Source organism: Schistocerca piceifrons, chromosome X (genome assembly GCF_021461385.2).
Source record: "Schistocerca piceifrons isolate TAMUIC-IGC-003096 chromosome X, iqSchPice1.1, whole genome shotgun sequence".
NCBI lineage: Eukaryota > Metazoa > Arthropoda > Insecta > Orthoptera > Acrididae > Schistocerca > Schistocerca piceifrons.
In genome coordinates, this window is record NC_060149.1 from 370,014,630 (window position 1) to 370,039,244 (window position 24,615).

Here is a 24,615-nt window from a genome sequence, read left to right on the forward strand (position 1 = left end):
AGAACGTTGTTAGATGCGCGCTTTTCGCGGCAATGCGTTAGCTACACGTCACGCATGTCCCCTTAGAATCGTGAGCACTCGAACAGATTTCTATTGCACGATCTGTGACGTCAGTATGCACACGCGCGGACCAGATGCGTCACGCATCCTGTTAGGAGTAGTGTAACTGATTTCTAGAGCACAATCTGTGATGTCAGTATGCACAGGTATCGCGTCAGCAATGGTAAACACATGCGCGCGTGGCCCAGAGGATGACTTGGCGTTTATTTAGATAGACATGTCATGTCAGTATAACACTCTAAGAAGTCTAACTGTAGAGCCGACTTTAACATGCCTTCGGCAGCGGGGCGAGGTTAAATGGCTAGCGCTCTGCGCTGGCTTGTGTCTCTGATACGTTGACGACAGTTCGAAACCAGTTTTAGGTGCAATGTGTGTCTGTGGACTACACTATTTCCGGCTATTTAAGCGGAGTGAGCGTGTTGGCAGAGCGTTATATATGCATTGTTTCAGTGATTTACGAGTAGTTTGCAGGTCTGTAGATCAGTGTACCACATTATTTCGGTGATTTAGAAGTAGTCTGCAGGTCTGCATTCTGTGTACTGCAGTATTTTGACAATTTACGAGTTGGTTCAAATGGCTCTGAGCACTATGGGACTCAACTGCTGAGGTCATAACTCCCCTAGAACTTAGAACTACTTAAACCTAACTAACCTAAGGACAACACACACATCCATGCCCGAGGCAGGATTCGAACCTGCGACCGTAGCGGTCGCGCGGTTCCAGACTGTAGCGCCTAGAAACGCTCGGCCACCAGCGGCCGGCATTTACGAGTTGATTTTGTGTCTGCACATCAGAGTAATGCATTATTTAGGAGTAGTTTGCTTGTCTGTAGTGCGTTATTTCGATAATTTACGAGTAGTTTTACAAGTCTGTAGGCTGTGTGGCGTGACGCTAAGCATGTCATAGCGTGTGTTTTGTACCAGTGTGATAAATATACTATCTCATATCCATCCCTAAATGAAGTACACTCCTTCCTCTCTTCAAAATCCCAGCACAGGCTGAGTCCTTTTCCCCTCCAGTTACTAGGAAGAGGTGGCGGTCGGATGACTTAGGTTAGCGCAGGCAGGCCAAGTGCCCTTTCTTTCCCACCATTTTATTAGGTCAATAAAGGTAGCCATGTTGCATTGTCTTGATGGAATTTGAACTTCCCAACATTTTCTGGGAGGATAGGAGGTAGCCCTATTGACCTACCTTCCCTCCAAAATTCAGACTTCCCTCGAAAAGCCGCCATCTTGGATAACGATACTCACGTCATCAGCTGACATCACAGCAGCCATCTTGAATGACGTCAATCGAATCATTAGCTGATTTTACGTGATGTCACATACTTGCATCATCAGCTGACGTCAATGGCCGCCATCTTGGATGATGTCATCAGCAGACGTCATGGCCACCATCTTGGATAATGGTACTTTGGGGTGACACGAAGGTAGTCCCACTACTGACGTCATCTTTATTACCTGGTAAGGGCCATTATACCGTGACACAAACTTCTCCGTTTTCCCCTTCTTCACATAAGGTTCATTAACATAACCCACTTACCCCATGGTACTTAGGCAACACTGCTTTCGCATCATGTGCCCTTTCCTGTTTCTCTAAGACCTTCATATTGATTATTTGTACTTGTCCTAGCGAAATCCTTCAGTGACAAGATGTCTCCTTGCCATGGGGCTTTGCAAAACTCATAGGGCGACGACATCTTGCTCTCAGAAATTACTTCACACGGATTAAACCTGAGCTCTGGAGAACTTTCGAGTTGTATGCAGCGACAACGTATGCCAATAGTGCATCCCAAGCGTTATGCAGGGAATTTATGTAAAAACTCAACATTTTAGCAATTGTCCTCTGGACTCATTCTGTGCGACCATAAGCTTGAGGATGCACAGCACTTGTGCATAATTTTTAAATGCACAACAGCCTGCATAACTGCTGCGTTAATTCCAACATAAAATTTGCGCCCTGATCTGTGAATTTGGTTTCAGGTGTCCCAAACTAAAGTATCCACTGGCTGACAAGTGCCTGAGCGACCGTCTTGGCTTGCTGGTCTGGTAAAGCTATCATAGAAACTTATCGAGAAAAATGGTCAATAATGGTTAATATGTAACGATTCCCTGCTGGTGTTTGTATTAGGGGTCCTAGGATGGCCAGTCCTGCCATTTTGCCATTTGGAAGGGTTTATCAGCTTCTGGTAACCTCTGTAGTTTAATTTTCTGGTGGTTAAGCTCTGCTCTTTGAGCACATGGAACACAATTTTTCATGTTACGGTCCACGTCCTGCCTTCACATCATCTGCAAATAATCCTGTGCTACCCTTCCCTCCATTGCTCTTCTACCTGAATGGCCCTGCTACTACAGGTGTGAACTGTAATTTAATCAAGAGAAAAGTGCAGCCAAAGAATGTAAAAAAATGATGCAGGCATAAGACAGGAAAAGGGACAACCCAACAGGCTCTAAACCAAAATAACTGAAAGTGGCACTAACTTCCTTTGCTGTGTGGTATACCATCGCTGTAAGTGCTCGATACTACTAACTCTTAACTCTTTCACGTGCAACTAATTTGACCAAGAAAACAGCTCTAGAAGTACACAACTTACTTTTATTGTCAAAAATTCATACAAGCAACATATTTGTAATATAATAAACATAATTATTACTATTGTACACAAAAATTCAATTTTTATAATCATTGTTGGTCACAAGGGAGGTGGCTCATTTTTTGTACCACTGTGCATCAAGATGCATGATAGTCTTCGAAGCGTGTCTTCCTTTTCCCTAAGCATAGAGGAACCTTACACACACTACACATCCAGTCGGTGCGAATTTGTTGTTTCTTGGAACTACATGCTGCACATCTCCTCCTTGTAGATCTTTCTGGCTGATGAACTTTCAAGACGCACTGATTTTGGAACATTGGGTTTCTTCTTGTTGAACTGGAGATGGCTGCTCAGACTTCGCTTTTTACCTCTTGAAGCTACTAAGACAGGTGCCAGTAAATCCCTTGCGATTTCTCTTCTGAAGTCCTTCAGAGTCATCTTAGGCAACTTCATTTCTTTATGGGTGATGAAAGCATTCACCACTGTGGCATCAATAAAGTACCAAAATATTCTGCTCTTTCTGTCAGTTTCATATACGCCCTTCAGCTGGTCAAATTTATCTACACAATTCATGTTGGCATTGTAAACGGAGAGAGCAATGGGGCAAGAAACTTTTATTTCATTTCCATCTTTTTCCTTTCGTGTAACCTCTGTTTTTTGGGTTGGATCATGGAAATTTGAAAGCAGATGGACGGATCTCTTATCTTTCCACTTCATCACACTAAGGCCTGTATTGCTAGTAGCCCAATCATAGTCACCCCTTTTCATTTCCTTTTCACTTTTCAGCATAGGTAAAGATTTTCTATTTGGATTCACTGTACCACAAGCATTTATTTTGTTTTCTTTCAAATCTCGGAGATCTGGGCTACTGAAATAATTATCAAAATAAACTCTGTGATCCTTACCTTTAATATTTTCAGTGAGGTCTTTCACAACTCTTTCTCCAAATTTCTTTTCCACAGCATTATCTTTCTTTCCTGTGTAAATATCCACTTTCCATGCATAGCCAGATTTGTCTGCTAGTACCCACACCTTGTAGCCTCTCTTGATAGGCTTCTTTGGCAAGTACTGTTTTATAGTAGATCTTCCTTTAAATTTAATCATAGATTCGTCCACTGCCATACATTCATTTGGATTAAGTGCTTTCTGAAAGTTATGTGAAATTCTTTCTAGGAAAGGACGCAACTTATAAAGTTTATCATAGTTGGTATCCCCACATTGTGCCATTTTACTATTGTCATTCAAATGTAAGTTGGTGAGAAACCATCTGAAACGCCTCCTTGACATCAGCTGACTCACATAACTATCATGTAGATCAGCACCTGAACTCCAGTAGTCTCTGTAACTAGGAAGTGGTTTTATGCCCATCAAGATATTTATCCCTAAGAAAGTTTTTAATTCTTCCATGGATGCTGGCACATAAGGTTTACCAGTAGTCAGAGACGACTGTTGCGCATATAAATTCACCTGAAACAAAAATAAATCCATAATATCATCTGAAAGCAGAACTCCAAATAACTGATATGGTGATGGTGTGCCTAACTCCACAATAAAAACGCTGGGACCACACTGGGAAAAAAATGTAGGGGCATCATCAGGGCGTTCAGTTTTGCTCCACTTATGATCAGTCTTCGACTGATGATCAGCAATCTCAGATGGAGTCTGATGCACTGTGACAGTTTGACTTAGCTCAGTCTCTGGTGACCTAATCACTGAAATGGTAGCTGGGCACTCATCCTCAGAATCACTTGACGTATCAGAATCAGACAGAATAGTTTTGGATGTAGTTGGTTCCAGACTATAAGAATTGTCATTGGTGTCATCACTGTCCGCACTATCAAATGATATGTCAGATGGAATATCCTCTTCAAGGGATTTCAAAATTTCAGACTCAGTCAGCTGTCTCTGACTCCTCATTATTACTGAAAAGTAAAGAGTAAGATTTACCTATGTTGGAAGTAGACTGACTGTTGTCATACAGTGGTACATGTTTTGAACCGATGAATAATTAGCTACATTTTAATAATTTCTCATAAAAATAGTCTGAACAACAGAAAAAACTACAATAAACAAATGTACTTACATATTCCAATAGAAATTTTGTTGGAAACTTCCGTTAGCAGGAAACAAATAACAATGTTGCACAAACAATGTCTCCACAGTGTACTTGAGCGCATCTGACGTAGAAATATGAAGTACTGGTGCTGCTACAAGAATCCAGTAGCAACAGCCATCTGGCGCATACATCTAAGAACTACAAAGAACATGCCCTGCTAGTAGTTCAAGTAATCTACCACGAGAATGCGCTGTTCTACGCATCCAGATTGGTGGTACAAAAAATGTACCACCGTACAACCTCAGTGCAACATAAGGTGGTACACAAATTGTACCACCAGACTTGAAAGAGTTAACTCTATGGTTCCCCCTGTTGGAAGTTCGAGTCCTCCCATGGGCATGCGAGTGTGTGTGTGTGTGTGTGTGTGTGTGTGTGTGCGTGTGTGTGTGTGTGTGTGTGTGTGTTGTCTTTAGATCAAGTAGTGTGTAAGCCTAGGGACTGATGACATCAGCAGTTTGGTCCCACAGGAACATACCACAAATTTCCAATTTCTCAACTCCACACGATCTGTCCTCCACAATGCTTCAGCAGTCTTCTTGGCACCGGTGTAAATGGCCACATCTGATACCAGTGTAAATGGGCCATGTTAGCATGCACGAGTTTTCATTCCCTATGGCCAGATTCAAACGTGGGTTCCCTGCTGGGCATGAGGAAGAGGATGGTGAGAATGTGTGCATGGATGGCTCCTGATGACAGAATGACAACATTTATTGATCAACTGCAATACATTGATTGTGGGCGCTCTGGGTGAGGTTTGCTTCCACTAGCAATATTATTGGTGGTGACAGAGGTGACCAGTGGACGTTCACACGTGTGCCCAGTGCTATGTCTGAAGCTGTGCTGGCGTAACTCAAATGTGCTGCCTCGAGAGCGCTGCTCTGGCCTAGCACCAACTTACTACGGCAGCTGCGATCATGGGCCATGGGCCTCGGTTGTGCTGGCGCCTGGGGAGGGTGGTACTGGGGGGGGGGGGGGGGCAGGTCTTGTGTCAGCTGAAATTCCCGGCGGCAGCTGTGTGGCATCGGCGGACCAGGGTCCCCGGCTCCTCCCCCGTTAATGGTGTTTTGTGGCGACAGCATCCCAGGATGATAGCAACAGAGCATTAACACAACATGCCCCAAGCGATGACTCCCATGACAGACGACTGCCTGTTGACGGTGCCCAACGATAGTTACGACAGAGTCGTCACTCTGGCTCCTCCTAGGCGACTACCTGTGTTACGGCGGTGACTATTACGATGATTGCGATGGCAGTGACGACTCCGAACTGGTGAGGGTGCTAAGTGACTTACGCTCTGCGTAACTGCAACGCCTCACGACGAACGATGTTGACGAGTTTGTTGCCGGTCCTTAAATACGGCTTTCTGTCATTGATGTCTGCCGTTCTTCTTCCCCAGGAGGTCAGTGGAATATTGAATATTCTGGTGTTGCTCCGCTGGCGTAACTGACCCAGCTACCACCCTCGATTTCGACATTCTGGCGTGTGTCTGCTGTGCAGTGAATTCTTCTTCGTGTTGCTGACCTCGGTGCTCCGCCGACCCAATTACGCCATGGTATCGTAGCACTGAACTGCACACCCGAATCTAACACACATACAACTTCTGGCTCCCAGTATTCCTCACATTTTAACTAACTTCATTACTGCAAAACTCCTACCTGTAACTAACTTAATCACTCTCGTCTTTCGACCCTCTACAGCTAATTTCTTTGGCGTGATGACAATATTTGCGATCGAGGGACTATCACCCGGTTCTATGACCCCATTCCATAGTTGTTGTTCAACAAATTCTTCTACCAATAGTTGTAGCTACTTTGTTATACAATATGGCTTCCCACAAATTCGTGAGCTATCCCCTGTCAGTATGTGATGTTGCTCAGAAAGGTTGCCGGAAACCATCCATTCACAGAAAATAACCATTTGATCACTGCCCTTCAAATCAGCTACTTTCCCTTGTAACACTTCTGTATCGACTGTTTGCTTATGGCTTTCCTCTAGGCTCGACCTGTCGAAGTCCTCATCTTCCAAAACTTCCAGAGTGGCTATTATTACACCTTTTGACACAGTCATCTTTCCTCTACCAAAGCTATCCACACTAACCAAAATCATCTGTTCCACATTAATTTCAGTCACATGTGCTAAACCCCTGCGAATAGAACCGTGTGAACTATCAGACCCCTCATAGTTTAAAAGCGGTTCAACCTCCCATAGTGTTTCCGTTGGAAAATCGGTATCCACAAAACCAACACTACATTTCCCGTACCTGCTGGTATTTTATCTTGCTGATTGATCTTTACTCAAAACATCTGCAGTTTTGTTGGTCTCACACCCATGATAGGTGAACCTTGTACCATTGTCTCAGTTGCAACTGTTTCCCCTAGTTGAAACAAAGTTCCACTTAGTTCCACTGTGCATTGGAAAAAATCAATCGTAGTGTGATGTTTATTGAGAAAGTCTAGCTCTAGAATCACCTAATAACATTTACCTAGACATGGTTACATCTCCATGTGCTCGCTCAATTGCTTTCCCAACCAAAAACTCCAGTATTATCACCCCACGTAACCTATACCATGGTGGCCCCAGTCTCCTCTTTCCCATAAGGTCGAAACTGATAATGGACTCATTTGCACCTGTGTCCACGAAAAATCTTTGTTTCCTGCCACTCAATAAGCCCATTAAGCTGCATTCCATCTGTGCACTAACTTGTGCTGTGTTACAGTCTATTGAGACTGGTTGAAGAAATCCTGTTTGCACTTAATGGCTGCTTCCCTTGCTGGTGCTTTCCACCCTTCCTACGTCTAAACTCAAATGCCCAAGGGCCCACTATGCCACGCACACAGCACTCTGGCTGCTTACACTGCTTCCTTACATGCTCTCCCGACCACACATAAAACAATTGACTTCAGAAGCGAACATGTAGTGGCCCACTCTCTGCTTTGTGGCCATATCCACCTCCTCTATAAGTGTTGCAGTCCTAAGAGCTGATTCTAAGTCCTCTGGGTTCTCCATCTGTACCCTCAGTGACACTTCAGAGGGTGTACCACACAAAAGAAACATCCACCACTCTATCTTCTCCTTGCTGCAAAAGTACCCTATTAGCTTCTTCATTCTGGGTCTGTACATACAGCTTTGCATTTAGTTTACGGATTCTATCCAAGAACGCTTCCACAGACTAGTTGCGCAGTATCGACAATGTACTTAATTTCTCTCGAAAAAGTCACGCATTGTTCTGCTTTTGGTACCGCTGGCACAATCCAGTGGCCTACTTCTGGAACATACATGCTTTACTCAAAGTCTCGCGGTAGATAACATGTGCTTTAGCGTTCCCCCACCAACTGCATATTAGCAACATACAGGTTACTTCATCTGACAATCCATGTGCTTCTTCAGTGTCCCTAACATCATTAACGAAAATTTTCACGTTCTCCGTTGCGTTGCCTGAGAAGGCATTAATCAGTGTGACAACTGCCAGATCATATGCAACAGAAGGCACTCTCAATCCAGACTTACTTTCTCATGACTCCGATTGCGAATGATCATGACTCTCTTTACGAGCCTCTAACTCGCGATTAAGTGCGAAATTTCTGTGTTTCATGCCCTCAGACTGCTCTGTTAAAACTTGCACTTGCTGAGTTAAAGCAGCAACTGATTCTGAGGTTTTTCCACCATTTTGCATACTCTACTTCCACCACCTTGCTTCAACTGATTTTTTAAAAAAGACAAAACACAAACTCCCATTTAACCGTGCAAAAAAATCAATCACAAATTAATTCCTCCAGCGAATCACCGCCCATCTACAGTCAGTACAACTACTAGACAGATGATCAATACGCCTATGTACAGAACAAACACCTCTGGTACATGGCAACTCGTGCCCATAAAAATTTAAAAATGAACATCACACTGGCACTAAATTATCATGTCCACCATCACCTTTAAACAATGATAAGTCAATGTGTTCCTGTGGTTTCACAAACATCGTCCACCCTAGCTCACACAACTAACTCTGACAATGAGAGCAAACATCAAAAATAATATACAAAAATCATAGACTCGCTGCACTACATAATGTTGAGCTGATACTTATGTCAACTGCCACTGCTTCACTCACCAATCACCACAACCAACTCTCTCACCAAAACGCAATGTTGGACATGGAAAAACACTTTCTGACGCTATGTATTGTGTTGTAAAGTGAAACGACCACTTCTTGAAACGAAATTGTTAAACCCCCCACCCCCAAGCACAGGGGATGTAGTATGTCAGTACAACTGAGAGGTACAGTTTGAGAGAGAGCGGTTACTTATGCTGAAGCATGGAGAGAAACAGCAGGAAGTGAGTCACTAACTTTATTCCATCAAAGATAAATAGCCGGTCTTCCGCTGATCCTGGTGATGGCGCAGCGTAGCATGCATGCTTGGGTCAGTGTCAGTGCCAATGCCAAAATCTGCTGTGTTGGTATCTGGTTGCCAGTCTCCCGGCCTTGCAGATGTAGCGCTCCTACTCATGCCACAGCTAAGTGGCCTTCATGTGTGTTGGCTGTGCAGCTAGCCTGGAACACAGGTGACTCCTCCCTCAAGTGCAACTCGTGGACCCTATGTAGAGCACTAAAGGGAAACAGCCATCTGCCATCATTATAGTGAGTCTTAGCAGCTCTGGCCACCCACCCAGGCTAGCTTGGTCAGTGATTGCAGACAGTTCTGCACCCACGATGTTCGCGCCCTAGCCCCACCCCTGTGGATGGCAGCTTGCAGTGCGCCAGACGACGTCACCCGGAGAGTGGAGGCCAGCAGCCCTTTCACTCCTCACGTTAGTGCAGCCCCAAGGTGAGGCCTGCCCTGACACAGCTATGACACATCCTTGCAGTGGAGATTTTTGGTAGTTTCAGCAGGCTGGTTGCCCACCAATATCCATCATCAGAGGTCGTCGTGGTTGGCGTGCAACTTAAACAATCGTCATTCTCTCCAGTTCCAGACGTGGACAGAATGGTGACATGACTGCTTGATTTGAGCCTCCCTACATCTCTGATGTTGTTCCTCTGAAGGGGACAAGTGGAATGCTCTTTAATAATTACAACGTCACCTTTCCTCAACCTGATTTGGTCCCTACGCACAGGTCACTAGGCGCCATTGTAACTGCAACGTATGGGTTCTTCACAACATGTCAGCGCCCTGTGCTCCCCTGATTACTTCACACCTGTATGTAGTGCCGTGCCTTCACGCCTTGAAACGATGTCGTAAACCTCCCTTGAAGAATCGTTTGCTAAACATCAACATTGCCTGCGCCTGCCACTGATGTGACAATCGGTCCCTTAACTACTACCTCCCAGCCATAGCTGCAAGAAAGTCACAAGAATTCCCCAAATCCACGCCTGTACTTATTCGTGACGCAGCAGGTTGTTGAGAGATCCATCAATCTCTTCATAGAAGTCACTGTTAGTTCTTCCATTTAACGGTCTCTAATTCGTATATACGTCGTCGTAAATTTAACCTGAAAACGCGATTAATTATCTTGAAACATGTTGTTCCTAGATTCCACAATAAACTAGGATTAGCAGCTACAAGCGGGCTCTACAGATTTTTAAAAGATTTTAAGACGAAACATTTTTAAAAAGATTTTTTAACTATGCATATATTAAGCTGCGGTTGTCCACATAGAAAACTTATATTACAATTTTAGTTCACTGCAATGTGCCATTTTAAATAATGTACAAACCCTTCATAGTTTACAATTGGCTATAAATTAAAATCAACCAATTTAACTTTCTAAATTGGTAAAAACGTTCAGAATCAGATTCATCATTTTGCAACGGATAGTTGGGTTGGGTTGTTTGGGGAAGACCAGACAGCGAGGTCATCGGTCGCAACGGATAGTTCCAAAGCTTCCGTCAACTTCGTAGGAGGCTGTGGCCAGTAATTACTGTTGCACTCACGTCTCTGGTTACGATATCACAATAGGTCAAAGATCCTACATTCAGTGTATTGAAATCATAAGCAGTTCCTGCAGTTGAGGCGAATATGAAAACAAAGTATGAGAATGTCAATGCGTTACAGCTTTAATATTTTTTTACGTGCAACAATGCTTTGGTCCTTCGAAAGAATCCTATAATAATGCTGACGTGTTGAGAATCGAATGCTATGTAAGCTTTTAGTGCCGTAGGTTACTATGGAATCCCGGTTGCAGTGTTTGAATCAAATCTCCCAAAGGAAACTCACTGAAATTTTGGTTAAAATACCTGGAAAAAAAGACCTGATAATCGATCCGCGGTTGATGAAACCTCTTGAGCAAATTACAGGAGTCTCAGTATTGAGGTTTGTAGTTCATTTAATTACGTTGATAAATAATATTAAGTTCTTAGCAGATTTACTTGGTTAGGACTTTCATATGAACTCATCGCAAGTATGGCACATAGCACGCTTTGTTGTGCATTGTGTAACAAATTAATGCCTCAGTAATGAGGAGTATGTAATGTAGGCTACTAATACAATTTACTAGATTGGTTAGTTAAATGGTCGTGTGGAATATTGCTCTTTAAACAAGTAGTGGAGGTTTTAGACTACATCGGTCAGCGTATCCTGAATAAATAGTGACCAACTATTAAATACGAAAACGACCTTTTTCGGCATTGTTGACAGTCAGCCTGTTTTGCGTTTTTGAAAGTTAAGTCGATGTTAACAGCGTGTCTCGTTGCAGTTTCGATCTGCCTCGTCAAGGTAATTCGGAATCGAATGCTATCACAGTTGGATGAGAATGTCAGACTGTATCTGCTGTTGGAGTTCAAGTATAAATCCTGGAATTCATCTGAAGCTTGCTTGATTAGGGTACTCCGTTTACTTTGCCGTATAATCAGTGAAATGAAATGCCATGTAGTTCTTCCTCTTCCATAACAGAGATCTGATAGTCGACGGGTGAAATGCTTGCTTAACTGTGCCATGTGATTAACTGTGGATTTGTGGAATATGTCAGTTAAATGTAGTAACATTTTTTTTTAAGTGCGTTACGTTGCACATTGGCCATATTATCCATTTTCTAAATTGTGCATTTATGCAATAGCTTAAGACTACATTTTGTAACCGTCCATACATTCTATAATGTGAAGACATGCCATTAATTTATTGTAAGGAGACTCCAATCATCAACACTGAGGGAAAGATTCGAACACTTGGCATGCTCCAACCTGTAACTTACAGAGCAGTTGGTCACTGCAATAGAGAATAAAGTAACTATCAAATCGTTATTGCAGATTTGTGACCATGTATATTCCCTTTATGGATTCTTTTGTATAGATTGCATAAGTTGCACTAGTTACTCGGGTTTTACATTAACCAAAACAAACATGTCTGAGAACAGTCTGTGAAAAGGAGATGGCAAATACGTGATTGGTTCATTTAATATCAATCTTGATTTAACATAACATCAGTTCTTCTATGGCAAGAAGCCTTATTGTCTGCAAAGTTACTTTCTTCTGGGAAGGAGAGTAGGCAGGCATGTTTGATTCCCTGAAGAGATTCAATGTGACTTAACTTGCACAAATCAATTAAAGGCTATAAATATAGATGGTGGCAAAAACCAATCAGCATTAGTTTAGTGGAACATGGTACCACCACAATAATATTTTGGACATGTACAGATCATCAAATTTGTACTGAAATTTCAAGAAAGAGTTTGCCTGATGAACTTCTTAGCCCTCATATCTGTATGTGTACACCCAGATTTCTTATGTAGACATTGTGATGTGTGATATATGTGGATATGATTTTATTCAGAAGGGACTCTCCATAGTCCCGCTTACAAATCAATGCTCACAATGAAAATTATTTCCCCAATATACCAAATATTTTTAGGAATTTATGAACAGTTATTCACTGTTTTGTGGAAGAAAGATGCAGTTTCTGCATTTAAAAATTGATGCCAAATTCATGTGAGGGGAGGGGGGGAATATTGAATGTTGGCTGCAACTTTCACAAATTTTAAGTCTACATATTGTATTGTATTGTATATTTATTGGTCCTGTGAATCATACACTGTACAGTGGTACAGGGTCGAGACAGAAGCGTCCGATCCAACGCGTCGGCTTTGACCCGTCACGTAAGGGTGTTGTGTGTGACGTCATGACGGCGCGGAGTTTGGTTTGAGTGTGGCTGTCTCCGGTTCTGTTTTATCTTATTTTATTTACTTTTCTGATCTGTTCGTTCTATCTCGTGAGATTTTTTTTCTAAATTTAAAAACACTTATTACTTATTTTAATTATGTTTCCTCGAATTTCTGTTTTAGTTTATTATATTTATCTTTCTGATCTGTTCGTTCTATCCCGTGAGATTTTTTTTTTTTTAAAGACAAAAAACACTAATCAGCTACTGAAGCATCTTTATCTTCCATGGGTTGCAGGGGTTACGACCCCTGGGGAGGTGGGTGGGTATTCATGCATGGCTGTCTTCACTTACATGTTGTAGCTACGCAAGGCGTCTAAATTTGTTTATATTTAGTTTGCCCCCCACCCAAAACACCCCTTTTCCCGCGCTTGTCTCGTTAGTGTCATTAGGCTTCTTGTGGAAAGTGTGTGTGTTTGTTTTTGTTTCCGCCATATTTGTGACGTCATGGGTCAAAGCAGACGGGTGGGATCGGACACTTCCGTATTTCCGGGGTACATAATGATATAGGACAAGTCAAATAATTTCCAATAAAGTTTAACAGAAAAAAATTTTTGTATGGTTTTCAGTATATAGCAATATAACTCTAACATATGGGAATAACATTTCACAAATAAATTTTACACGCACACATTTCATACTTTTGGCCTTGATTATACAGACACACATATACGTAATAGACCACATATAATACACAGATAAATCTACGTGTACACATTTCTTATTTTGGCCTTAATTGTATAAACTATTTAAATTTTTCACATATTTACATTGTAGATAAAAATTCATGGGACTAGTGTAGCAGGGGATACAACCCGTCGGCTTTGGACACTGACGTCACAAGTCGCCAATCGAGAAGCGATTCTTCTTAGTGTTGTAGCTCCCTTCAGTGGCTGATCCACTTTATTAAGCAATCAGTAAAAAAACGAAACTGAAACATAACAGCAAAAGCGAAAATGGTAAACTGCTATCTGGCGACTTGTGACGTCATTGTCCAAAGCCGACGGGTTGTATCCCCTACTGCACTAGACCCAAATTCATCAACACTCTAGTAGCAATTCTGTAGCAAGTAGTCACTCACTGCAGTTTAGAATTGATGCATGCCAGTTATTGCCTTAATTTCTTTAGGTAGTTTGTTATACAGTTTTTTTTCCTGCTTGCAAGGGTCCTTTTTGTTTTAGTGTTGTATGTGAAAACTGCATATGTAAATCTTGATTATTTCTTGTGTTGTATGAATAGATATTTTGGAGCAATCTAGCTATTTTCATCTACGATTTTCCTTATAAACATTATTGTTTCTAGGATATATAGGTATGGTAATGGAGGAATATGAAGCTTTTTTAAATGAGGGTTTGCATGAAGATCGAGGTGCTAAGCCTTCCATGGCTCTTATAATTCTTTTTTGTGCAATAAAACAGCTTTTGCTCTGTGGTGAATTTCCCCAGCAAATTAAACCATATGTTAGTAGTGATTCTGCTTGGGCATAGTATACATTTATGGCTTGCATAGATGTGCATCCAGCAAGAATTTTTATACTATAACAAATGGTATTTAATTTGCTACATAGGTGTTGTGTGTGTGTTTCTGCCATCTTAAGTCATCTTGGATCCAAACTCCCATAAATTTTGTGCTATTTACAATTTAAGTCTTTTGCCTAACAGTTCTATGGTTGCAGTTAAAGGCTGTTTATTCTGCACTGTGTGTAGATGCATAGTGTTTGTTTTGTGTGTGTTCCTTATTAAATTGTTCATTGCGAACCATTTTGATACATGTGTAGTGCTCTTTTTTATTTAATTTTGGAGCTCTTCTGGGGTCTTTCCTTTGATAAGTATATTTGTAACATTGGCACATTTAATGTACTTATAGTTAGGGCTGGATGGTTCCAGGTCATTTACAAACAGCAAGAACAGGATTGGTCCCAGTACGGAACCCTGCGGCACACCGTATTTAACACACTGTCTTTCTGATTGATAGGAAGTTAAATTTTTTCCTTCTTTGTACAAGACTTCAACTATTTGGTGTCTGTTCTGTAGATATGACTTTACCCATTCATAGTCCGGGTCTCTGACACCAACATTTTCTAGCTTTCTGAGCAATAGACAATGGTTAATGATGTCAAATGCTTTTGAAAGATCTAAGAATATTGCTGCTATGTGTTATTTTTTATCTAATGCATTTAATGCTTCATTTAAGAAATCGATAATAGCTGTCTCAGTGGATTTACATTTTCGGAAACCATGCTGTGTAGCTGAGAAAAGTTTATTTTTTTCAATGAAATCTACGAGTCTTTTATAAAAGTTTTTTTCAATTATTTTAGAAAAAACAGATAGTAGAGAGACTGGCCTATAATTTGTTATATCTGTTTTTTCACCCTTTTTGAACAATGGCTTCACCTTAGCTATTTTTAGCCTTTCTGGGAAGATTCCCTGAGAAAGTGAACTATTGCATATGTCTACCATGGTCTTAACTACTAAGGGTACACATTTTTTTAATGATATAGACTGGTATGTTGTCAGTACCAGAGGAAAATTTTGATTTTGGCTCCCCTATTGTTTTTAGCATTTCCTGTTCATCTGTTGGGTGTAGGAAGAGATTTGTTACTAGTGATAGATTTAATCTGATTTGCAGTAACAGCATTTTGAAAGTTTTGCTTCACCAGAATCTCAGCTGCCTCAGAGAAATATGAGTTATAATTATTTGCTATCTGCTGGGGATCAGATATTACAGAAGTGTTTTCATTCAGTTCGATATTACGGTATTCTCTCCGTTTTACTCCTGTTTCATGCCTTACAATCTCCCATATGGCTTTCATTTTATTTTGTGCATTTGCTATGAAGGAGCTATTTGCCATTCTTTTTGCTTCTTTTATGACTTTAGTTAAAATCTTTTTGTAATTCTTAAAATAGGAATCAAATTCTGGGGATGTGGTGTGCTGTCTAGATATTTCATGAAGTAGTCTCTTTTTCGTCACAGATATTTGTACCCCTGTTGTGACCCATTTTATTTTCAGATCCTTTTTTGTGACTGTCTTTTTATGGAATGGAAAGCAAAGTTCAAAATAGTAGGTAAAGCTATTTAGGAATTTGTTGAACTTATCATTTGTACTTTTACATTCATAGATGTCTTCCCAAAGTTCTTTACACAGATAGTTAAGGAAATGTTGTATATTCTGGTCATTATACTTCCTTTAGACATTCAGTTGAACTAAACGGTTTTCCTAAGCTTATACTAATTTCTTGGGCTGTGTGGTCCCCAAAGCCTGTGTTGTGGGTTTGTGTTACATGTTTCAAGGGCACATTTGTAAATATTTGATCAAGTATTGTGGCTGAGGTTTTTGTGATGTGTGTTGGCAGGTCTATAGTAGCCTTTAAATTGAAAGTTGCTAAGAGGTTCAGTAAAGCCATTTTTTCATTAGACTCACTTGCAAAGTGAATGTTGAAATCCCCACATATAATTAGTTTTCTATTTTTTTGTGTAGTCTTGTGTAAGATATTTTCAAGGTTCGTTAACATAATGTTAATATTTCCAGTTGGTATCCTGTATAGACAAATTATATCAATTTTTTCGTCTGTGATTTCAATTCAATTTACCTCAATATCTTTCTCTATGGATAATTTTTCTACATACGGCATAGATTTAAAATTTATGCTATTTTTAACATAAATGCAACTACCACCATATTTATACAATTTCCGACAAAAATAACTACCCAATACAAAATTTCGAATGCATAGCATATGAAGTTTCTCTTTGTCAATCCAATGTTCAGTAAAACATAATACAGAGATGTTTTTCATGTCACTTTCCAACAAAATTTGAAATTCATTTACTTTGTTGGATAGGGATTGTACATTTTGATGAAATACCGTCAGGTTTGGAGTTAAACACGAGTTCTAAAACTTACTATCCTTAGTACTTATATTTATATTGGAATTTCTGCCTGGAAGATAGTTTTTATTTTCAATTTTCACTTTTGAATTTTCACCCCCTCCACATGGTATCAGTTTCCCTTGTTCTTGATGATTTTATAGATGTGTGTAACCATTTTACTGAAATTCATTCTCCCAGACATGGATTTGTAACTGGAACCTTTGCCTTTTGCTGGCAAATGCTCTACTGAGGTATCCAGGCACAACTCACAACCCGCCCTTACAACTTCACTTCCAATGGTACCTCTGTCTTGCCTTCCAAACCATATGGAATTCTCACATGCATATCTTGCAGGACTAGCACTCTTGAAAAAAAGGATATTGCACAGAAATCGCTTACCATAGCCTAGAGGATTGTTTCTAGAATCAATTTTCCCTCTGAAGCTATGTAATTGGTGATTAAGCTAAGTGATTGGTGATTTGAAACTTTGCGGCAAATAAAAACTGTATGCTGAACCAGGGCTCAAACCAGGAACCTTTATGCAAATGCTCTGCCAACTGAGTTATTCAGAGACAAAACACGACATACCCTTTCAACTTCACTTCTACCAATACCTCTCAACTATCTTCCTAGAGGATTGTTTCCTTAGGCTGTCGCTAAGCCATTTCTCCATGATATCCTATCTTCCAAGAGTGCTAGTACTGTAAGGTATGCAGGAGAACTTACATGAAGCTTGGAGTGTAGGAAAGAGGCGCTGGCAGAAGTGAAGTGGAGAGGCTGTGTCATGAGTCATATATGCATAGCTCAGTCAGTAGACCATTTGCCCACAAAAGGCAAAAGTTTCAATTTCAAATCCCAGTCCAGTCCCCTGTAGGGTTTTAATGTCAGGAAGTTTCCAATCACCATATGCTCTGCTGTAGAATGAAAAATCATTCTGCTACATTATTTTACTGTAAAGTTGCATTTCAGATAAATGCTGTCTCACGTATTAACGCACACAGATAGTAGCTATGTGGGCAGTGAAATACATAGGAACTGTACAAGTGGGTGTGTTTAATTATTTCATCCTGTAAGAATACACCACTATACATTCCAGTTTAGTCAGAATTATATATTCTGAATGTGGAATAACATCAATAAAATTAACTGTCTAGTGATGAATAAAAATGTTTCTTGCTGTTTTACGTGTCTTGAGGTACTTTGTGCAAAGTATTGAAGTAGTTGTGCTTAGAATTACTGACAATGTTGTAGTAGCAGAAGATAAAGACATCTTGATGTCTGCCAGCTAAACTGTTTACAGTGAGTTGCAGACAAAAAAAATCATGTGCTGTAATCATAGTATACACACATCAAAACAAGTTTTGCATCACCTCAGTTCCGAGAGTTCCGGAACCTGCACAGAAAATTGAAATAGAGATCAACATAAACACCATGTCTTCTTTTTATTGCACATGAAAACCACACATTTCATGTTGTACCACCATACACTGAGACCTTCAGTGGTGGTGGTCCAGGTTGCTGTACACACCAGTACCTTTAATACCCAGTAGCACATGCTTTTGCACTGATGCATGCCTGTATTCGTCGTGGCATACTGTCCACAAGTTAATCAAGCCACTGTTGGTCCAGATTGTCCCACTCCTCAACGGGATTCGGTCTAGATCCCTCGGAGTGGTTGGTGTGTCACATCGTCCATAAACAGCTCTTTTCTATCTATCCCAGGCATGTTTGATATGGTTCATGTCTGGAGAACATGCTGGCCACTCTAGTTGAGCAATGTCGTTATCGTGAAGGAAGTCATTCACAAGATGTGTGCGATGGGGCGTGAATTGTCATCCATGAAAACGAATGCCTCACCAGTATGCTGCAGATATGGTTGCTCTATTGGTCGGAGGATGGCATTCTCTTATTGTACAGCTGTTACAGCAACTTCCATGACCACCAGCAGTGTACGTCAGCCCCATGTAATGCCACCCTAAAACAGCAGGGAACTTCCACCTTACACTGTACAGTGTGTCTAAGGCATTCAGCCTGACCGGGTTACCTCCAAACACGTCTCTAACGATTGGTTGGAGGCATAAGTGACACTCATCAGTGAAGAGAACATGATGCCAATCCTGAGTGATCCATTAGGCATGTTGATGGGCCCATCTGTACTGCACTGTATGGTGTCGTAGTTGCGAAGATGGACCTCGCTATGTATGTCAGGAGTGAAGTTGCACACAGTTTGAGTCACAACACAACGTCCTGTGGCTGCACGCAAAGCATTATTCAACATAGTGTTGCTGTCAGGGTTCCTCTGAGCCATAATCCATAGGTAGTGGTCATCCACTGCAGTATTAGCCCTTGGGCAGCCTGGGCGAGGCATGTCATTGATAGTTCCTGTCTCTCTGTATCTCCTCCATGTCCAAACAATGTTGATTTTGTTCACTCTGAAAAGCCTGGACACCTCCCTTGCTGAGAGCCCTTCTTGGCACAAAGTAACAATGCGGAAGCGATCGAATCATGGTATGGACCGTCTAGGCATGGTTGAATGACAGACAACATGAAACGTGTACCTCCTTCCTGGTGGAATGACTGGAACTGATCGGCTGTCGGACCCCGTCTGTCTAATATGCGCTGCTCATACGTGATTGTTTACATCTTTGGGTGGGTTTACAGACATCTCTGAACAGTCAAAGGGACTGTGTCTGTGATACAATATCCACAGTCAACGTCTGTCTTCAGGATTTCTGGGAACCAGGGTGATGCAAAACATTTTTGGATGTGTGCTTTTACATATTATTTCTATATGACTTCCTAATGAACAGGGAACAAATAACAGCAGAATTTTTGTTTTTTGAGCAACAAAAGGATAGAAATTTTTGTGTTTCATAGTATGGTGATATGGATCAATAATGGCACATGTCCCTTGCCCTCCTAAAAAAATTATCTTCACAAACTGATTTCACATCCTGCCCCACCACATGGACAGTTATAGCAGTTTAGTATCAGTTTCAAGAAAACCAGAACTCATACTGGATATTGAATAGTAGCAAGTGTAGGGCTTTTCATAGCCATTTGGTGTGAAAACTCTAAACTACATGACCATTTGTCACCATTCTTCTTCTAACTGAAGAAGCCAGATGACTCTGGGGATGATTTCCAGTAGCATTATGCCTTCAGTTTGCTATGCCTTTTCTTGTATTACCAGTCAATGTGATAACAATACTAGGAATGAGAATGTGGAAAATATTCATACGTATCTGAATGTTATCTGTCTGACAGTTCTCCCAACTTTTAGTGCTTCCAGTAAATTAATAAGTGTTTCCTGCTCCCTTCCTCCCCCCACAGCCAAGTTCTTGGGTATGCTCATGTATGGTGTGTGAACATTTTCTTAGGACCAAAAATATTGTAAGACTTTCATAGGTTAACGGTCTTTTAGTGATGCCACGTCAGCATGCTCAGTTTTGTACCTGTAACAGTGAACAAAAGAACTAGCAATTTGTAACTCAAAGTAAGGAGTGTTGTGCAGTGTATTCTAGATAACTACGCATTAAGCATCATGTTGGGGCTTACTGAAACTTATGAATGGTTTAACATAATTATGATGTCGCTCGGAAAAAAGAACTAGTTTACACTGTAGCATGAAGAGAATGCATAGTCCTCTGTTAGATTTTCACACACATGAAACTTAACAGGCTGAAAAGTAATTGAGTTTAATAAATGTTATTCCTCAGCATTCTGTATCAGAAACATAACACAAACAAAACAACATACTCTCCTATCGAGTTATTGTTGATCATAGGTTGGTGTTGAAAGAGCAGAGAATTCATGATATTTGGAAGTGAATGCAAGCTTACATGTGACTACTTTTATACAGCTTAAATGGCTTTTCATTAAAAATCAACAGAGGTTTGGCCGTGGCAACCTCTTAATCACACACTTTGCTCAGATTATTCTGAATGCTTGTTTCTTGATCAAGGAAAGCTTTTGATTCATTGTGACACTGTCATTTATTGCATAAAATACATATTATGTGGAATACAATCTGAATTAGTGAGTAAACACAGAATTTTTTGAATGCTACAATCCAGTTTGTCATATACACTGTGTGTTTCTCGTAAATACCCACAACAACAAGAAATACGTTGATATCCATCACACACAAATTGATTAGTGAGCAATTTCAGTAGTACTTTAACAATGTTCAGAGCTGTCTGTAAATATTAGCAAATGTCATGTGACACACTCAAGTGCAGTTGCAACAGTATTTGCAGTCAGGTAGGTCTGTCGTACTGGTAAAGGACACTTTTCATCAGCATTAGGTGAGGTAAGAGTTACATAGAGACTCCCCTTTTGTTTTTCATTGTTGATGTGCAATATATGTATCTAACACACACCAAAACACGGATTGGTTTTTAGTCTCATACATATTGCCGTGTCAGATTGTACCTTGCAGTTTTAGTTTATTAGAAATAAAAGTTTTTGCAGTACACTGATGCTGAAATTAAAACTGACTTAACCGATCAAAAAACAGGATTCACATGTGATCATAATTATGTGTATTAAGTGTGGAGCTGCTATCACAAATGACCAATGTAGACCACTGTCTACACTCTCGATCATTCTTTTGCCTACACATTTATTTCACATTCAACTTTGTTAGATTCATCAACTTTCGGGCTTACATATCACATGTGATATGTTCCATATCTGCCAGTCATCACAACCAAGATATCACACAGTGCTATATCACACTTGAATCTATGATGCAATGAACATTCAAATTAAGGACTGTTCTGTATCAAGGCATGCTTTATAACCATGCCATGTTTTGTGTGAAAAAAAAAGACACTTATCAAGTTCCATCATGAGGACAGCATATACTTTAGGAATACATCATTTTAAGTTGTGAAATATTTTTGGCCTGTGAATGGGATAGACGTACAGTACATAATTTTGAATATGCTTGGTCCATCTATAGTGTTATCAAATGTAAATAACTGATATGTGATTATTCTTGTACTGTTAATTATTATTGCAGTGGTTGTGGTGGTGGTTGTAGTATAATAGTACAATAGAACTTTTAGTAATGTTGCAAAGTTATGAAAGTACCCAACCCTACCGTAAAATAGGGTGCATTGTTGATTGATAGAATTGTGTAGAATGTTCCTCATAAAATATGGTAAGAGTTTTTGCTCACAATGATAGCACTCGTGAGAATGTGTAATTAAGGAAGACCCCTCTTCAAGTCTATTAGGTGGAGTAATATCCTAAGTGTAGTATGTCCATATGACTGGATAAGAATACTGGTAACTCTGCAGTTAAGTGCCCTCGAACAGTAAACATGCACTTCGTGTTGATAAATGTAGGGGTAATTAGCCGTCTCCATTTCAGAGTATGGACATCATAACAAAGTCTAGATAATAAAACAAATACACATAATATCCACTTTGTAACTAATAGACAAATGTATCATAGCCTTCCTAATCCAGAATAGGTAGGTGAACATAATTTCACAATGTAATTTGTGTGACACTAAACAGGAAAAATGTGGACAACTTGCCAAAACCATGCTTTGCATGGAAATCTATCACAGAGTTGAAGTAACAGCAATTTGAAGATTATGGTTACTATGAAATTTTTAAATTATTGAAGTACAGATCAAAAACTGAACAGTTTTCTCTATCATCAGTTTTATTGTCACTTCAAATGGCTCAATATTTTTCATAAAGATTGAAGTTATTGATTTTGTCATCTTTAGTAGGTTCCTTCAGATAATACTGGTGTACAGCATACATCTTGTAATTATATTCTGTATCAGTTATTATCAGAACTGAAAACATTTAATACTTCATTTTTCAGGTCTCATGGAGTACACAAAATTCATAAGCTGGAAAAAAGTGGTTTCCGATATGTCAGTAATCATTGGGTTTATCTCGTATATTCTGACCTTATAACTACAAAGTATATTTGTGATCAGATAAATGCAGATTTACAGTGCAAACCCACAAATTCTTATTACATTATATTTGTTCCATGTGAACTTGTTGCTCTCTTGAATCTTTTGGAAGAGGAAGGTGTGTTTGGTCTAGTGACTGTATACAGGTTTATGTGGGAAATGATTTCTCTAGATAGTAGTGTACTGTCATTTGAATTACCAAATTTGTTTCGTATGCTGTTTGTGGATGGAGATAAATCATTTCTTCCTGCAGTGGCCCACTCTCTTTGGTCACTGCAGATACTCTTTGGGAAGATACCCATGACTGTAATGTGTGGAAAATTTGCATCACAAGTGTGTAAAATATTGAATATTCTATTGAAGGAGTTGGGGAATCCCACAAAACAAGAGGCAGATATTGACTGCTTAGTTATAGTAGATAGGGATTTTGATTATGCATCTGTGTTGCTTACAGCAGTTACATACGCTGGGCTACTGGATGAAGTTTTTGGAGTTAAGTGTGGAACTGTTGAATTTGATGAAAAAGTTACTGGTACAAAAGGAACTGTAAATTATCGGCTAACTGATGAAGATGATATTTATCATGAAATGAAAAATAGACATTTTTCAGATGTATATTCCTTCTTAAGCACTAAAAAAGAGGAACTTCATAGTGAGTATAAAAGGTGTCAAAAAATGGGTCTCCAGGAAATGAAACAGTATGTTGCAACTGATCTGCAAAAAGTTAAGGAAAAGAAACGCTCACTTTCGTACCATATTGGTGCTTGTGAAATCATCATTGGAGAAATGGGACACCGATATGAAGCTTTGCACAAATTTGAACAAAACACGTTGGAAGGAAAATCTAGAGGTGAAAATTTCACGTATTTAGAGGATTGCTTAGCAACACAGTGCGTAAACAGATTTACTTGTCTTCGATTACTATGCCTCATGTGCCTAACACAGAATGGACTAACTCAGGATGAGAGTTCTGCATTTATGAAACAGTTTCTGCATTCGTATGGGTATGATAATCTGACATTATTCTATAACTTGGAAAAGCTTGGACTGTTTGTAAGACATGACACTGACACTGGTGAAACAACTGGAAAATTAACTGATCGAGTAGCTCAAGTTGTGTCCTTAAACAGGAAAAGTAGTGCCTTTCATAGTATTGCACAAAAGCTGAAATTGTTTCCAGAAATTAAGGATGACTTTGATCTTAAAAAACCAAAAGATATGGGTTACGTGTTTAGTGGGGCGTACATTCCTGCAGTGTGCCAGCTAGTTAATTTACTAACCCAGCATGACATGCCACTTGATGATATAACAAAATTGTTGCCAGGCATACAAATAAATATTTCTTCTAAGGATGCATCAAAGATTAAATGCAAAAACTTTTTGGTATATTTTATTGGAGGTGTGACATATGCTGAAACAGCAGCATTTCAGCTGCTTGAGAAATTTACGGACACAAGAATAATAGTTGCTGGTACAGGTGTTATTAATGGTTGCTCATTAATACGCAGTGTTGAGTAAATACAAATACAGCTTAAGTTAACTGGTGAATGCATTTCAAGAAGAAGTAGTATTTTTACTTTATTTAAATATGAGATTATAGATAAATTTCTTTGAACATTTGAATGTAATCTTATTTTTAAAGCAGCTTCAATGTTATAAGTGTGTTGTTGGCATGTAAGTTATGTAATGAAATATTTAATTGTAGTTGTGTCTCATTTAATTCTGTAAATAAAGTATACATTTTATGTTAACTATCATATAGAAAAATGTGTAACATATGAAAAATATTACAAGCACAAATTTTAGTTATGTGGTAGTAATATATTAGTGTGCAAAGATTAGGCATAATCATCTAAAGAGTACAACTGTAATAGAAAAAAAGTGG

At 39.8% G+C, this 24,615-nt stretch overlaps 2 protein-coding genes across 2 annotated transcripts; one reads left to right on the forward strand and one right to left on the reverse strand.

Moving 5' to 3' along the window:
- Positions 1-2,896: 2,896 nt before the first annotated feature.
- Positions 2,897-4,570, reverse strand: LOC124722365 (piggyBac transposable element-derived protein 4-like). Its single transcript, XM_047247538.1, has one exon. It carries the CDS (start codon positions 4,568-4,570, stop codon positions 2,897-2,899), a length of 1,674 nt encoding a protein of 557 aa, XP_047103494.1.
- A 6,168-nt stretch (positions 4,571-10,738) lies between these two features.
- On the forward strand, positions 10,739-24,398 carry LOC124721473 (vacuolar protein sorting-associated protein 33B). The gene is made up of 2 exons (XM_047246468.1): positions 10,739-11,077; positions 22,634-24,398. Exons 1-2 carry the CDS (start codon positions 10,932-10,934, stop codon positions 24,246-24,248), a joined length of 1,761 nt encoding a protein of 586 aa, XP_047102424.1. The 5' UTR covers positions 10,739-10,931; the 3' UTR covers positions 24,249-24,398.
- Positions 24,399-24,615: the final 217 nt, after the last annotated feature.